The 18,203-nt window shown below is 34.9% G+C and overlaps 2 protein-coding genes across 6 annotated transcripts in view; one reads left to right on the top strand and one right to left on the bottom strand.

Annotated features, from left to right (window-relative positions):
* Positions 1-2,377: 2,377 nt before the first annotated feature.
* LOC139981985 (uncharacterized) lies at positions 2,378-17,497 on the bottom strand. 5 transcript variants are annotated; one of them, XM_071994471.1, is made up of 20 exons: positions 16,721-17,497; positions 15,472-15,798; positions 14,916-15,248; positions 14,250-14,564; positions 13,329-13,439; positions 13,029-13,059; positions 12,535-12,590; positions 12,266-12,296; positions 11,855-11,910; positions 11,083-11,113; positions 10,801-10,850; positions 10,516-10,548; positions 9,875-10,042; positions 9,003-9,116; positions 8,167-8,318; positions 7,275-7,394; positions 6,320-6,431; positions 5,841-5,931; positions 4,141-4,222; positions 2,378-3,059 (listed from the first exon to the last, which is right to left on the bottom strand). In XM_071994471.1, exons 1-20 carry the CDS (start codon positions 17,178-17,180, stop codon positions 3,012-3,014), a joined length of 2,721 nt encoding a protein of 906 aa, XP_071850572.1. In that variant the 5' UTR covers positions 17,181-17,497; the 3' UTR covers positions 2,378-3,011. The 5 variants fall into 5 exon arrangements, with proteins under 5 accessions (XP_071850572.1, XP_071850571.1, XP_071850575.1 ...); XM_071994470.1 differs by having other exon boundaries at positions 2,379-3,059; positions 11,849-11,910; XM_071994474.1 differs by lacking the exon at positions 10,516-10,548 and having other exon boundaries at positions 2,379-3,059; positions 16,721-17,496.
* The window catches only part of LOC139981987 (uncharacterized), a 28,488-nt gene continuing 14,618 nt past the window's right edge, over positions 4,334-18,203 (top strand). The window contains exon 1 of the mRNA XM_071994481.1: positions 4,334-4,899. The gene's annotated coding sequence lies outside the window, so the exon portion shown is untranslated. The remainder of the gene's footprint in view (positions 4,900-18,203) is intronic.

Here is an 18,203-nt window from a genome sequence, read left to right as displayed (position 1 = left end):
GGTGAGCAATAGAGATGGTCTATTATGACTGGCTACACACAGTGGAAGTATTTTTGTGTTTGGAGTGTTAATATTGATTTTGTAAGTTTTAAGGTTATAGATATGGCATTGCTATAGCCAATTGACTCATTGCAAAGTTGCAGTATTTTTGTCTACAAACTTTATGATAAGGAAGCAGATATGTCTTTAGTTCCTGTTCTGAAATAAATATAATGGACATAATCATTTAAATACCGTAGATGCAAAACTGAAATCATGTTTTAAGAAATGAATCCAACCATTTGTATATATTTTTGTATATAAACTGTAATCTTAATTGGTTTGGACTGTTAGTAATGATTTGGTTTGTTAAGATGCTTTAGCCTTAGCCTTAACATTGCAGTTGAAGTACTTTTGTATATATATATTTTAAAAAACTGTATAAAAGATGTTGTCTTCACATAGTTTAGGTTATAGTTATCAAAAACCGATATGGCAGTGTGAAATTCTGTATATTTATTTGAAAAACATGAGGAACCAGAGAAGATCTGATGAAGTGCCAATGATGATCTTGCTATCGCTACAGCTAGATATGCTGTTGCTACTTTTGATGCCTTTAGGCCTCAGAAGATAATCATGTCTCATCAGTAGATGGTATTATTTTCAAATGAAGTGTGAAAGTAATTTTTAGAACTACCAAGATTTTCAAGTTGGTTTGATGAAAATTTGCCAGCTGACAGCTGTGTATTTGTATATAATTTTGATCAAATTTCGAATGGACAAAAGCATGTGTGTATCAGTAGAATTCTACATCGTCTGTACTCAAATTAACTCCTTGCAAAATATCTGTAGTACTCAATTATGTGATTTTATAATTATCCACAACCTTTTGGTAAAGTTTTTTGGTTAATTTTTTATGCATTTTTTTTTGGCACACATTTTATAATCAGATTTCTGTTTTAAGGTAATCCTTTATCATAAGGAAGCAGATATGTTTGTCGTTGCGGTCCTGATATAAATATGACATAAATATTTAATGACAAGATGCAAAACTGAAATTATATATTAAAATCCACTCATATGTACATATTTTTCTAAGAGAAATTTCTCTCTAAATAATGTGTAGTTACTCTATGATTATTTTTGTTTTGTTTTGTAAAAACAAATAAATTTGTTGGTCATAAGCTTTGTTCTTGGCTTTCTATATCCAGCTTATATTGTCATGGCCCCCTGCATAAGACGAGATGTTGTTTTATATTCCTCCTAATGTGATGGGTTGCTCAAATTAGATGGGTTTCCAGTAGTTGTGCTACTCTAACAGTTGGAGAGCTATTTTGGACTTCCTTTCAACCCTTTGAAATGGTTGAAAGACTTGTCTTGACTTTTGCTTAGATCATGTTCTTCCTCTACCAATTCTTATTTCGATTCATTCTTCCAAGGCAGCGGTTTACTATGGGTCTGATGACAAGTGACGAATCATCTACTGTTCGCATGGGATCATTAATTACTTTGGAAAAAGGTTCCCATTCTGCCCTGTTGGGGAATCTATGACGGTATGTCTCTACAATGTAGCGCTAAGAGCTTTTGATACAGACCTAATTATATATTCAAAACAGACCTAAATTATATCTTCAAAATATGCCACAAAATGCATCATTTCAAATCCATTTTTAATGAGAAAGGAAGCCCAGATCCTCCTCCACGGATTCAATAATCCCAGCGCAACGCCCCTTCTTTTGAAATTTGAACTTGTCCTCACCTTTGAAACCTTACTCACGCCACAGGTTCATCTCACAGGAAACATGGGGATAGAGTTTTCTTTTCTTCTCTGTGGGTTGTAGGATAGGGAATAAATGGCCAAAATAAAAAGATGCTGAACAAATACTACTTAGGTAGATGTCCACTCTAATGATGCACACACTTTGTGACGTAGGGTTATAACCACGTAAGAGAAGCAATAACGTATCCAGTTACGTTTTCTCAGTTTTCAACTATCATACACAATAATGACACGTTTTGGACAAGAACTTGACAAGGGAAGTCTTTATTTCTTCACTTTCACATTCTATAATACAGTTGCCTACAGAACTGTAGGCCTATACATTATAGCTTTTGGTTAAGCATTAGATATAACCCTAATTGAGTGACTTCATATAGCCGAATGCTTGGCTGGATTAAATACAAAAGGAACTATATACATATCAAATACAGAAGGAAATATACATGGTCCAATCGGCCTGTACACAACGTAAAGATCATATTTAAGCCCAGTGACTTGTTGAATGAGTGCAAGTAGAACTTATCAGCTCATACATACGTTATCTAGCTCTTGATTAAACAGTACCGACTATAAATGTGTGACTTCATCCACACCCCCCCCCCCCCACAGTTGACTGTGATGAAATAAAAATGACTCACGTCCAAAACGGTTTGATAACGTTAAAATACTTCCGGTCACTCTTTGAACCCACACATGAGTTTAAATTGAAATAATTCCCAAAGAAACTGAATTCTATGTATTTCTGTGGTTAAGTTTAAATAGCTAGAAGGGAATTGCATGAAAGCACTTGCAGCTTCCGGTCCTGGGATTCCTACCTAATAAAATAAACTCCACTTTGGCATGGGCTTCAGTCGCAACGAGCAAGCAAGAAATATTTCAGACCAACTACTTTTGAGGGCTTCTCCCCATGGACCCCGTTCCCCACAACGCGACCATGGTTTTGAAATAATTCCACGTAAATTGAAACCCTCTCATGTATGTTTTTTTGCTTTAAAATCGCTTCTAGCCATGAGCTAGATTGCATGAAAGACAGAATGAATTAAACACACGATGTCTATTGAATTACTGTTAAAAAAATTCAAACGAAGTGACTACTTAAAGATACCATGTCCGTCGTCTCAGATTAATCCAACAATATTGACTACCGGACTTTGCATGACGTCACAGCTTTCCCTTTTCTGACTGAGAGCCGATGGTAGTTAAAATGTTAGTATAACAATTAATTGTTAATTGATTATAAATAATTATTATCTCATGACATCGTCATGTATGATGACTGCAGGTCGCTCTGCGATGAAATCTGGAAAGGAACGAAGTAGAAAGAAAATAACGATTAAATGTGTTATCAAATTTCGTTGAAGCGTTGTTGATTTATTCATTGTAGCTTGTTAGCTATGTTGCGCGGAAAAATAGGTACCGCTACAAAATCATCAAATGGGCGTTCCATATAATTTACAAGCACTTAAACGCACACTAAATGTGTACATGCATGCCTATGTAGGAACGTACGTTCACTGGCGCTTGCTATTCTGCCAATTGAGCTGTCTGCATCATATGTTCTGTGTCTCCTTTCTGCAGGTAATTTTACATAAATTATACCAAACTTTAAACAGTTGTATAAAAACACCTCTAGTTTTGATTTGATTAAGTCTTGGTTGATGATGTTAAGGGAAACAATGGGGTTATAAAAGATTAAAATATGTTACCACTCGTGCAACGATGTCACAGAATATTACGTATAATATTGTATGTTAGGTCAGCGAGTAGCACTTATTTGTCGTCAAATCCGTCATTTAAGGTTCGTACGTTGCATGACTTGTGATCTGTGGTAATATAAACTATCAATTAGGCTATGTAATTCAAGTAGGGTAATTAGTGTATTTCATAAAATGTTAATCACATAGAGGTCGTTAGTAAATGTATTACTATTAAGCTAGGCTCGCCGTTTGTTTACTGTCTAACGTAGATACAGACCTATCGTGTATTAAGTCACAGCGTGGTATTGTTCTTGAACGTACTAGAAGGGCGCCACCTATTTTGTTTCATAATTAGGGGATTTCCCTGGATCAATATTGTCAATGTTGTCGTATTAATTGTGTATTACACCGGAATAAAGTCAAATTACTGCAAGTTGATCTAATAATAAAAATTGCTTGCTATTCTGCCAATTGAGCTGTCTGCATCATATGTTCTCTGTCTCCTTTCTGCAGCCCTAAAGCGAACCACCCCGGAATTCCCCTTACCCGGGGGTAACAGTTAGATTAGAACCAATTCATGTTTTCTCCGAATCGTTGCGGAGGTTGTGAACTTTGTATGTGATTGAAGCATGTGACACTTATGAAGAGGAAATCCGTTAACCAAGTTAACAATCTAGATCAAACCTGTTCATAAGACTTCCTCAGTTCCAAGATTGAAGGCCGTTTAGATACGTCTGTTTGCCAGCATCGAAGTAAAAGTTCATCCCTGAAGCAGAAAACATGGATGCGGATATCATACTGAAACCTTAAGTTGTAGAGTACAGTCACATGCATATTATAGGGAAAATAGTGCTTCTTTGTTAGATTCTTTCTTATTTATACGTTTTCTTTTAGATCCCTTAATAACGCAGAGAATACCGGATGTCACCACTATTGCCATGTATTGCCGCTTTTGCTGTGTGGAGAACCTATATTTTGTATACGGGAATAGCGCCACGTTCTCAATCTCACCTCGTTCACCTCTTGCGACTTACACAGTTATGAATGGTTATGCGATAATACTTTCTACTCAGTAAAATCACTACCTTTTTCTATCCATCCGTATATATCGATTGGTCGCTCGTCATCTTAGGTGACATTTATTTTTCATAAAGGCAATACGCTAGATTCTATGCTTCGAAAATCCAGAAACGGATCGTAATGAAATTCTACATCGCTTGTACCTATTATTTACGTCAAACCTACACAGCCGAGCTTTGTACATGTACAGCGTTAGGCTATAGTGAGCGACAACGCGTGGTACCTGTAGTATTTTATACTAAACTACCGAACAGCACGTATGGCTGTTGTATACGCCTCACCGCTAGTGCACACTTAAATATTATGCGAGCATTCTGTGGCCTTACCAGTCTGAAATAGCTCACCAAGCCCCATTTTAACCAGGTGAGTTAGTTTTTCATATATTAATTTTCTATAGGTCTGAATAACTGATTTATTTAGCGTCAGCCGAGCAGCTCCACAGCTGCCTGTATGCGAATATGTTACGTCGTCGGGAGCTAGTGACTTTCTGTTATTATTACCTCTGCGTATTTGCCTGAAATAGCGTCTAAACAGGTAAACTGTGATGCATGCAATTGTTTTAGTTGCAGGTGGATATGTTTTTTTTTGTTAAGTTACTTAAACAAGAATTTTCGTAGTAATTATATTTTGTATTGTTGACTGTTGGAGAAATATAACTCACTGGTAAGAAAATGAATTGCTCATGTGCTCAAGGTAGTGTAGTCTATTAGTAAGGCTTCTCACTCTCGCGTATTGCCAAGTTGATTTAGTTGCCATGGTCACCAGGTTTAAAGGACATTAAGATTAAGGTAAGTTATAGCTGCCTGTAGCACATTCCTCTCAGGTTATGTACAAGAGTTCGATCTGCATTCATCTACTGTTAACTCACACTGCAGAGTTGCAGCTTTGTTGAACTTCGGCGACGGTTACAATATCATATTGCATAATAACAAAATACTTACAGCGATTACTATCACATGTTCGATTGTCACTGAGCAGAAAAAAGTACTAAAGCATATGCGAACGGATTGATTGAACGTTTCCAAGGCAGACATGACATACCACTACATTTAAGCTTATGCGAAAATCATACCACTGTATAACCTCGCATTGTGAAAAATTAAATACTTTCTAATCATCCTGCAGAAAGTAGTAAAACACTGTAGCTTGATGTAAAACATACCAGATCATTACCAATAGGACGTATAGGCTAATAGAGAGAGTACATTGGACTAAAAAAATACGACACTTCAAACACCTTATACTTTAAGATATCGCGTTTACATATATATCGATTACACCTGGTACTATACAGAGAACGATACCTCAATTCGCAATTAGTTGTCGAGCAATCAGAGAGGTTTGCTCTGTAACTCCAGTCACTGATTGCCTCGTCACGACCTGGAAATGACGTGCCTGTAAGGTATAACGTTTAATTATAATAAATATTGTGAATATTTCAACACATTATTAACACTTTTGCCTGAGTTACAGGTCTGCTAAACGACTCATATCGATCCTTGTTTAATCCCTATCGCTTAATGAAGACGTCCGGCTACCCCTACACATAACATACTGATTGAATACTGTTGCTACAGTATAAAATACGTACTCGTCAGACTTATTAATGTATTTATTGCGATTAAAAGACGTAACTATGTGGTAAGCATGCACTAGGATAATACTTTTTGAATTAACTCTCTTCTTCCTGTTTCAAATCTCTATTACTGAACTGAGTGTTATTCTAATTGGTAATTTCGTAATGTTTTACTGTATTCATAACAAAAAGATTCCAAAACAGTACCATTTGACATTATTTCCCAGATAACGACTGCAGCAGACCATATATCACTCTCTTTGGTATATTCATTTCTTTGCCATGATTCCAAAGGAAGCTGGTTTTGTGTGCACTTGACCTATAAATAGTAAACAAATAACTCAATTATATTTTTTAATACAACCATTAAAGTGATCCAAAGATGTATACTAACTGTGGTAAAAATGGAGGTTTAATAAGTTAGATGTGCAACGTACCTTCATAATCCTTGCTCAAGTGATTTGTGGGGAAAATATGACATTTTTTTACTTTACAATCCTTCTATGCTGTCAATACACATGTATGATGAACAATCGACTTTAAAACATAAATATAGCTGTCAAATAGGGATACACCTCAATTGAAAAAAAACAACAACTCAATAGGTAATAAAAGAAAGCAACACAAATGTTCAAATTCTTTTTTCCCCCTACTTATGCCTTCCGTGGTTTTCGTTTCGGCTCTATTTTATTCATTACTGACGCGATAGCTTGTTTGCCCGCGTACGATTTTCACTTTTGATTTAAACATGAGAATAGGCATACATAATTACTTTCGAATAATGTGTTGTCAGATATTTCTGACAGGTAATAATTCATCTTCACTACAGGCTTGTGTGCCTTATGTGAATAACCTATGAATATCTCAGTGATCATTAACAATGATCTGCTGCAGCAAATGTCTGTCAAATTAGAGTAAATTATTATTACTTAACAAAGCCCAATGAACTATTGCAATGGAACAAAAATAATATTATTTAGTTACTGTTAGCGACGATTGCAAGGTTAAAATAAATCGACTCGAAATTACAAATACCAATTATTTCATAGCAGATTTCGAAGTCTTCAGTAGGTTCGTATCTACTGGCAGGTTAACTTAGGTGTTACTATAGATTCATTCACTCATATGATAGTCGTTCTGTGTTGATATGTGGTGATATTACCTTTGACTTGATCGAGCGTACAATTAATGAAGCGTCGTCAGGAAGACAAAAGTCATATAATTTACAATTTCGTGAACTCGTCACAAGAATTTTACTCCTTGATAATCCTGGATGCAACAGCTGCAAAAAATGTGATAGTAGTATCATTACAGTTTAGCAGCTCAAAGGCATATACAAAAATAACAGTGAAGATTAATGATACTGAAAATATTCCAAATATACTTGCGAATACATAAAAAAGCAAATTACAACAGCGGGATACATTTAAAACTGTTTATCTTGAATCATCAACCCAGGACAAACTCATCCATACAGACTGACTATTTAGTTAAAACTTTGAGTAAATATTTTATTCGTTACTTTACTTAAAAGTTCCCACACTTTCACTTTTCTTTACTTGTCCGTTTCGTAAATGTTACGTTGCTCTTCCTATCGTGCTGTTTTATCTGTATGCATGGAAAGGGAACTATCAGTAAACTCATTAGCGTAATTACTTCAATGGTGCCCGTAAGCTTTGATTTTTAAGTTGAAAGAGAGCTAGAAATCCGCTTGTCACTATCTAACGCGATGAACAATCATTTGTGAAATGGTTGTAATTGAAACGGAATTGTAAGCTTACAATGAGTTGAGTTGTTGGGCTGTTCTCCACCCCCCGTTTGGAAAAGGGTTAATCGCTTTCTGATTTTGACTTTCATTGACTTCGAAACTATTACAAAGCGTTCCTACTTGATCAGTTTATGAACAGAATAGAATCGAAGAATGTACATGAAGCACGAAACAAAGGCGAATGCAGTCACTTTAGAGTGATTGATATGTTTTCAAAGCAGCCATTTGCATGACAATATTGTAGGGCAAACTCTTATGCTACCGATAAACGAGACCAATACGTTACCCCATATGATTGCAGTAAAGTGATTCCTCCTAGGACATCCAATATAAAATTCCTTGCCATCGATGAGGACCAATTCGTTTCAAAACAACCATCAGCCATCAACGTTTGTAGGGTTTGAGAGACCAAGTGTTCTTGTAGAAGATAAATCTGATCTAACAATGACACAAAAAACACTTTTTAATTTAAACGGAAATATTTTAAGTGGAATTAATTTCTAGTAACTTAACAGCAAACCATCGCTCCTGCGCATGTTTCACGGGAGAGGTGAAGCTATAATATGAGGCTGTTTTTAAATATTGAACATTATTCAAAGAGAGTGATGTACCACAGCGAATGATGTCTTCATGCCCAAGACTTCTGTCAAGTGGCATATTCTTATGTCCATGATTATTAATACCACATATTCTAAATCACATTGTAGATAAACTAGGCTGATTAAATCATGTTCACTGATACACATGGCAAAGTGTCCATCGATTTTAGAAATGCGGTTTGCCATATATTTGACAGTTACACCGTCAAATCCATTAGAGATACTTGAAGGTGATTGTATCTCTCTCCATATTGCTAATTATCGACCTTTTGATTATTCAAGTTTTAGTGACCTGAAATTCTTTTATTTTGTATTGGTGGGAATCTCCACATAGCTCCTCGCCTTCAGTTGCATCCTCCACCCAAACACTTCGGGTCTGCCAAGTTTGTTACTACCGACAGGGGCAGCGGAAGTGGAGGTCATTATGGACTACATTCTACGGTATCCTACACTGACTTTAAGAGTAATGTAAATTTGTCTTTTTAAATTCTTTCTAAATACAATCAAGCTTAAATTACCATACCTCCATCTATATATATCCCCTCTGTTCCTACAAGATTTTTGGAATTCGCGGGTAGTTCCAGAAGACGTCGCACAAAAGCATTCCAATGTAAACGTTTGTTCGTTTCATTTTTACCTGTTATAGGTGAATAAATAACAAAAACGAATCATTATGAGATATCGTTACTAAAGATGTGATCCGGTTAGAAATTGTTACGTTAGAACAGCTTATAGAAATTAAAATGTAATGCCTTTTGTATTCACGACAAAAATTGTCTTTACCTTTCTTAGTATGATAAAAGTATAACGTAGAATATCTTTCCTTTTTTAAATAAAAGTTTCATTATCATAATCATGTAACTTGTAGCAATGCCAAATAAGACAACATATTTAGTAATGATTCAGACAAGATTGTATTATGAAGGACATTTTATAAATGGTCTTATTTCCTACAACATGCAATACTTCATACGGGTATCTTTAACAAAATAAAATAAATGTTGGCGAAATACCAAAGTCCAAAAGTGTTGCTAGGAAGTGCTATCAGGTAGACGACAAATATTTCAACTGTTCATACTATCTACTGTAATTGCTTATAACATGCACTTATGGTGGTTTAAGTCGGTAGGTGTATATCCCTTGCAATTTAAGAGGTAGGCATATGTTGTATATTTCGACATTAATGCACTCCTTCTGCAAATACCTGTATCAAAGTGACACAACAATACTACGATCAAATTCATATTGTCCATGACATGGAACATTCCAGTGTTACAAACACATGTTACGTTTCTCAGCGTGTCGTGTCACTACCAACAAGTTATTTTCGGTGACCAATAGACAATTGATGCAGTTATCCGTCACCAAAACAAACTGTTAGTAACGTGGCATTACCTGATTCCGTGGTGATAACTACACATTTGTTGAGATTGTCTTTGTGAGTAATTGTTCCTGTCCAGCGTTTGTATAAGGTTCCAAAGTTAAGTTTCGCAAGAACACACACATCCTGTAGCTTAAACATCTGCGTTTTGGAATCTATTTCTTTTGAATCCGAATAATATGCTATTAAAAAAAAGGACAATATTACAAGCGTTAGTGTATCATCACGATTAATAATTCCAACATATTACATGCATAGTGACTGACTGCTTGATAAATATATAACGTAAGTCTTAACTTCTACAACAATGATGAAAGTTGATTAAGCTTTACACATATAATTAACATTCAAATATAAAATAAATAACAAAAATTGATACATGCTTATCTCAATTCTTACAACAAGTACTTTGAACGTCGAATTTATTTTGTTATTTCCCCAAACACATATCTCAGCTTTGTGGACAAGAACAGAATCATAGTAAAGCGTAAGTTTGCGTATCTCATGCGAGATTAACAACTACGTGTATAGAGGCTAAAACCACACTAGTACAAGGTAATTCAATCGCTTGCCTTCTACGAAAGGGAAATAACTATCTTGATTTTAACTTTAGGTTATATATTTAGATGCTTTGATAAACCATAATAGTTAATACCTTGGTGTGGTGTAAAGGAATCCTGATAAATAACTGCATGGATGTAAAGGAATCTAGAAAGTGTTATGATTTGTTTTATTATGTTATCATCATGGTAAAATGATGAAATCATACTCTCAGATCTAGTTCCTGATAAACTCTCTATTGAAGGTAATTAGAATCACATGCACAAATACATTGCACTGAATCATATATTTACTACACAAATTAACTTGTATTTGCGACGGAAAGGAAAATTTCAAAATGTCTGAACATAAAATAACCTATATGTTAATAATTATGTACCATATTCACCGCTCTCTTCTTCATCGTTTGGTATTTCTGGAAGTCTGCGACTGTATCAATTAAATGACAAAAAGATAAACTCAACCCTATTCTTAAAACAAGTTTAGTTTTGCATTTGATCTTTTACTTACTGATGCAGGACATATTATCTAAAACGTTAGTACTACATTAAGATCCATTTCCTCTTTGCTTCCACATGCCTTTTAGAATTCCAGACACCATCTTCATTTGTTATCATTAATTTAGGAATGAACACTACATTTCATAAATAAATATCCGTACCATCGAGAAGTTCTATCCTGGCTGCTTATCTCTGTAAAATGAAATAGTAAATGTAAGTCAGTTTATTGATTGAGGTAACCGTGGCGAGTCAATGCGTAACAAGACGATAATCCGGGATCTCTCTTTGTAAACCTTGATAAACTCAGTGAATACATTTAGAGTGGTCACTTAATGTTACCTGACTAATCTAAATCAAGCTTGCTTAAAAACTACTTTGTACATGTTACAGGTCGACACATTAAGTAATTTAGTAACGTTGAATGCAAAAGGCTCATTCCTATGAGGAATAACAACTGCGTCAAGAAAAAAATGTCTTAGGTGATTTCCCTAACTGAGTTATCACATGTCCATTGCTGGCGCATTTGTGACATCGAGCGAGCTATATCAGCTGTTAATACAAAACTTCTTTCGATAAATTAACCTGAATTCATTAACCTCTTGTTCATTCTTCTAATACTCTAAACATTTAAGCCAGTCTGCATACTTTCAAAGAGTAATCGTTTTATTTATCGTTTCGTTATATCACTGCTCTGTAACTTTATCTGTATGTACTTCAATCGCATATGCCTTCAATTTTTCCCCGTATCATTAGTCACCATATGCCAACACTGAAAAGGTATTCAATGTTAATGAAACATTGTTCTAAACATTAAAAATATCATAAATAATCGTAACGTTTGCATGTATGATTTAGTTTTGAAGTATTCCAGTTGGCCATTAAATTTTGTCGAATCTGTAAAATAATTATTACGGATTGCTCACTCACCTTCACCTTCATCTTCATCGGAGATTATGCGTGTGGTATAACAACCAATGTTGCTTTTGACGCTGTGAACAAGAAAACAATTTTAAACGAAATACTCCAGACTGTCTACAGAGGATTTTGTTCAATTCAATTTAAATTACAGAATCGATTATATGCACATATGTTGATTGAATGAATTGATCAAGTAAAAATTCTTTTATCGTGATATTTAGCTTATAACCCAAAGGGTTAGTGTGAAACCCTCTAATTTAATAGATGTATAACCTGACCGTCAGTTAGACTACAACGGAAATCTTTCAAGTTAGTCACGCAAATGGCTACAAAAAAGAATACTGTTAATATCAACAAAATTATGGGAGAAAGAAAAAGAGATTAAACATATTTTAACATGCATCTTGGAATAGAAATGTTGCCTACCTGGCACGATTTTCATGAGGCATGCTACGTGCTGTTAGGAAATAATTTAAATTCAATTAAATTTAAACAGATAACAAAGCAAATGGAAAAATGAATGTTTCCTACTTACAGCCTACTGTTGTATACAGTGGGACCTAGTAAATAATAAATCATATGGATTGCAGTGAAATAAGTGGGTTGGTACATAATATCAAATGAAATAGTATTCAAACTCAATATTTTCAAAGGATTGGTTAAAAAACATTTTTTTCAACATTAACGTTATTTACATAGAGTATGTATTTGGACGTCCGTTTCTCCGGGAACGTCATGCTCACGCAATAACCTACGTAAATAGAAAGAGAAACGTGATAATAAAAATATAAGCAAACAATCATTTCCAACAACTTTGAAAGGTTAGTGTTGTGTATTCAGTACTTATGTATGTTGATTTTTTTCATGTTGTTCTTCATGAAACTTGTAACACACAACACCATATAAGTTGAGAAATGAAACATTAATTATTTTCATGGTTGTTGAGTGTGCAGAACACTGTGGTAAGCCGTTTATAACATTATGCAATATATGTTATTTGCGCATTTCTCTCTCTCTCTTTCTTTACCGTATGAACTATAATACAGAAAGAATTAGGGCAAATGTAACCTACATTAATATTTTGGATAAATTGCAGTAATTTAAAGTTCTTTAAAAATATTAGAAACATAATAATGACTATAAGTTTCATTCATGAAGATAGCGAAAACATAATGTTAGCGAAACTTACGATAAAAGGTACGTTTGTCGTTTCATAATCGCTGTGGCCAAAAAAAAAAAAAAAAAAAACATTGTAACAGTTGCACGCTTGAATTCATTTTGTTGCATAATAAGTAATACACGAACGTTCATTACGTGTTATTACAAGAAGATTTGCTAATATAGTTTCAGCACTTCACTTTGCTTGTGTTGTAAAATACATACCTTGCAGATTTGTGTAGATAATAACATTGTTACAAAGAAAGTATAGTACACTTAGAGGATGTCGTTTGTTCACATCTGTAAGTCACCTGTCCCATAGTAACCTTACCTTTAAAGCATGCGAATATGATACATATAGCAACAGAGAAAGAGCCCAGAAAGCAACCAAGAATTAATAACAGATCATTGGATGAATCAATTTTGGATGTTTGATCTTTGTCTGAAAGAGAAAGACGTGTGAAGTTGCATCAATAAAAGATCATATTGCTCAAGCGGTTGAACAACTATTCAACAAATTTAACTTTAATATTGAATTTTAAATTGTATATTACTCATTAATATCGACACTCCAACAAAGTAATATTGCAACGCAATTGTGGTTGCGTCATAGATACAGTGATATTGTAATTTTTTAATTGTTTTTAACAATTATAATCTTTACTTGATAAATGTTTGATGCATTATGTTAAATATTGTTTTCACTATGTGTACAAGATATTAATCAAAAGTCTCAATTGGTTAAACAACATAATCATTATTAATATTGAAAGCCTAAGTTGGTTGAATATTATTTGGTCTAACAAGTTGATTATATCTTAGGCATTGCACAAGTGAAGTACCTCTACCGTGTTCTAAATTCCAATAATATAAAGCTCGTTGTTAACTAAAGCTATAAATGTTTTATTGCGAAAAATACACCTCAAGTATACTAATTCACATTCAAGTGTATTGAGATTACAAGCAACCTATGTAGCACCAAACCTACCTCCAGGAAACGTGCTTGATCCAGAGTTTAAAAAAAATGGACAGCGCGTATCTGCTTCCAAACATTGAATGCATACTAATTTCAGTTGTCTAGAAGTTTATGACTCTAGTGTTACTTCACAACTTTTCAGGGAGATTATCAAAATATAATTGATGTCAGTGTCGTTTACACCATCACTTATAAAACACAATCTGAGCTTAACCTTTATTTCATTGCAAAATTCCCAGAATAATTTTCATCAAATGATATTCAAGACAAACTGACCTAACATGTAAAAAGTTCGTTCAAGTCGTGGATTCCCATGGCAACCATTTGCCTTACAACTGCAACCAATGGTACCAAACATTTCAATTGTATAAAAGCGAACTTCCATAGTAACATTATACGTCTGTTTTTCTTCATCAAATGATGTCATCTTCTTCCAAGCTGGCGATAGCGTTGCATTATTCACTGTTATTGCCAATTCAATTTTTGTTCTCGAACCAAAAGCTTTGCAAATGATCCTTATTACGTCTCCTTCAATGTAGCTGTCTTTGAGACCTCCTATTCCATCAACCAGTAGGCTAAGCTTGACCAGAACTGCCACCAGGAAAAAAAACGTTGTATAGCTTAACATGTTCAGAAATTTGAAAATTGCAAATAGTGCAAAATGGGAACAACTGCGAATTTCATTAACATTGTACTCAAATTACTTATTTTTTATGACGGGAGCTCGGGAACATGAATTGGTTTTATTTTTGAATTTAGGAGAGAAATGCAAATAACCTTTCCCTCAATATTTTACCCATAGCCCAACGAAAGAAAACACCAGTCAAAGACAGCAATGTATATAGGCTATATAGGTGGTTTGAATCTCACAAGATGGTAGGAATCATTTGTGATATTATAATTATACAGTAGTCACATTGCGCACACACACACATTTCTTACCGAAAGTAGAATAGTACAATACAATTCGGTCTCGGATAGCTCCGCCCAACGTACTTCGAAGGCATTCTACACTTCCGTTGACAGCACGGGGGTAAACATTAAGAGTCGAATTGGTACTATGAAGCCTCTGTCCCTCCAAATTATAACCACTGTAATATGGGGTCACTGATGATTCCTGTAGTATCCCATCGACCCACCAGCTAATGCTATTTTCTGGGTGCGTTTCCAGAACTTGGCAGAAAACCTTGATCGGCTGATCTGCCTCCAGAAGTTGTTGTTCACCATTGGTAACGTTTATTCCATCAACCATCATATAAAACAATTTCGGTGCCACTGGTAGAGAAAAGTGATAACCAAAATACCAGATCAATATTTAAAACTTTATCGTTTGACAGGTTTCACTTCATAAGGGCCCCCTCTTAACATTGCAACTTGACTGAACAACATTTTCTGATTTGCCCAAAGCACAGAATGTAATAAATTAAAGCTAACGATTCTTTAAAGAAAGAAAAATAAAACGAAAAAAAATGTCTCGAATGAAACAGAAGAAACATACCATAAGCAGAAAAACGAACTTTAATGCTCTCTTGAAGGGCGGAATCAGTTGTTGTTCGTGCACATGTTAATGTTCCGCTAACGGTTGGTGGTTGAAATTGAAAAGATGAATGAATATTAAAAGTTCCCTGGTCGACTGAATCTTCCACACTGTAGTTTATATCAGTGATATTTCCAATGTTGTTGACGTTCCATTTTAGTTTGTTCTTTGGGCGTACACCAATAACATAACACGAAACATTGGCTGTCTGGTTCATCTTGATGGGGAGATAATCTCCATCGGTGAGATCGAATTCGCCGGAGAGAATGTAAAACGACCTCGGAGGAACTGAAAAATGGAGAAATACGATATGTTATAATGGGTGAAATTTAGAAAGCACAATATGAAGAAGCAATGTCTCCTTTGACGCAAAATGAGCACTCACTCTCCTTACCTCGTTACTTTCAATGCACAGGGAAAGCAAAATTTATCTTTGAAAGGTAATTTTAGGTATTTGAATATTAAATAACACTTTGCTAAGTCTGTAAATGAATATATTTTATTCTCATTCATTCATTTGTTTCCAGCAATGAAAAATACAGTATGCATTACTTATCATTTACAGTCATTTACATCAAAACATGAATGTGGGTTATTAACATGGATTCAGAGACTATCCCAGATATTACACCAGTGCAAATATATATTCCACCTGTACCTGATAAATTTTCAAAGTGTAGAATTTTCAGCTTGTTGTAGATGCTTTAAACGTATTTCAACACTAACATCAGCTCAAAGTTATAAACAGAAACGGACATGTCTATATTGTAATAATAAACAGGGATTGTCTGCTAAAATAATAACGTTGAGTTCAAATTAACAATCACATAAGCTATTAAAGTTATAGAAACCAACGTGGATGAGGGAGTATAGACTGTTTGGTACACCAAATGTTACGCAGTTGTTTTGACTTAAACTTTCCTGGCAAGAATGTCATTGATTGTATCTATTTTTCTAGCTTCTATCAAGTTTATAACCTATACAGTTGTCAACGGTAGGTTTAAGAAAGCATTATTAATTTTGCCAGTTATCAATAAATTGCGCTATCTTCATGATGTGAGATTAGTAACGTAACTTGCAGCATTTGCTATGAAGTGTCAATAAGCAGAGTGGACCGTATATGCCTCTAAACACGGTATTAATGATACAACCCGATGATTTATGAAGATACCACTTCGAGCCATGTGAAAGACACATATGCAAACCTTACCGTTTACTGATAATTGGTATTGAACACAACGGGTTGTACCAATACAACACTGGTAGGTCCCTTCCTCCGATATGGAAACGTTATTCATTACTAAAGCGTAATGCGGAGGTTGTATGACAGCAGACTTTCTTGACCACAGCACTTGATATCCACTGTAAATCGTTTGTCCATTATAATTCCATTTCTGTTCAGAAGGCGTAACATCAATTCCTAAGGAACAGTTTAAAGTCACGTTGTCGTGTTTATTGGCACTGATGTTGATATCAGAAAACCCATGACCATGAAAACCACTACACACAAAGAGAACTAAGTGAAAACGTAAAACAACATCCATTCTCCAACAAGATACGTACAGACGCAATGTATGAACGGCGGTAAGTTGTACGCAACAGTGTGTTGATATCGGTTCTGCAACATCCGAGTCAAACAGGAACGACCTATGATTTAGAATACGCCACATGCAAGGTAAGGAAGTGAAATCTATGTAGCAAGTCGCATAGTTTAAAGTTTCGTTTAACTGATCACAAGATAAAGCAGTCCAAAGGTAAACACACTAAACTTATTTCATTAAGTCTGATGTTGTTGTTATTTACAAGTTGTGTGCCGATTCGCCACAGTGGATGCTTTTCATACCTTTTAAGAGCTGGTCAAAGGACGGCCTTCCTTCATGAGTCGCAGCAAGCTTCATACGTAAACATGCATATAGGCCTATATGTAATGAGAATCTCAGTTGATATGTGATGAACAACTGTGTGAATCAAGAGTTCTTGACAGGTATTTGCACAACATTGATTCGTCGTCTTCAGTAATGTTGGGATTTGTTTGAACTCGAGTGTTTATGGGAAGGCACTTTTGAAAATTCATTCGGATTCATATGATGTTGTATCATATGTTTTAATTTATATTTTACTTTTTGATCGTTTGTTGTGTACCCTGACCAATTTGATTGGGGGGAGGTTGGGGGCTGTAACGACTTGCCCGAACAATATAACCAAAATGTTTTCACACGCGCGTTCAACATTTTAGTGTGCATATCATATAGGCACGCGTCGGTTATTACATCGCATGCCAATAACATACAATCATCTTCCGTTTTATTAAACTTCCATATTGGTTATAATTATAAGGGAAGCCGTTACAATAATAATGATTATAATGATATAAGTTTGAGCATTGAATAAACGTTGCAAATTATGTTTCTTTCAGTAGGTGCCCGAAAAATTCTCGGCATATTGCCAGAATTTTCACAAAAATAATGGGTTGGGAGGGAGCTGCAGCCCCCCCCCCCCTTTTTCCTCCTACGCCTATGACACTGACATTACACATTGTATGAGCAAAATATTCCCTTGGATAAAAAGTAATTGGAATTTTCTTGGCAGTGATTAAATTGTCGCTGCATTTAACTCTGCACCTGCAATTTATGAAATGGAGTTTGCAAGCGGCTGTTGCATAAGTACTGTATTAACAATTTGTATTACTGCTC

Source organism: Apostichopus japonicus, chromosome 16 (genome assembly GCF_037975245.1).
Source record: "Apostichopus japonicus isolate 1M-3 chromosome 16, ASM3797524v1, whole genome shotgun sequence".
NCBI lineage: Eukaryota > Metazoa > Echinodermata > Holothuroidea > Aspidochirotida > Stichopodidae > Apostichopus > Apostichopus japonicus.
The sequence above is the reverse complement of the archived record's forward strand: the minus strand, read 5'-3'. Positions and strand labels throughout refer to the sequence as shown.

Excerpts from the sequence above, each read along its gene's own strand:
- LOC139981985 (XM_071994470.1), bottom strand. The coding sequence starts at position 17,180 with ATGTGGCGTATTCTAAATCATAGGTCGTTCCTGTTTGACTCGGATGTT. Across the intron at positions 10,043-10,515 it reads TTCCTTTACACCACACCAAG|CATATTATTCGGATTCAAAA; the intron begins GTATTAACTATT and ends TTTTTTTAATAG. Across the intron at positions 8,319-9,002 it reads GGGGATATATATAGATGGAG|ATCAGATTTATCTTCTACAA; the intron begins GTATGGTAATTT and ends TGTCATTGTTAG.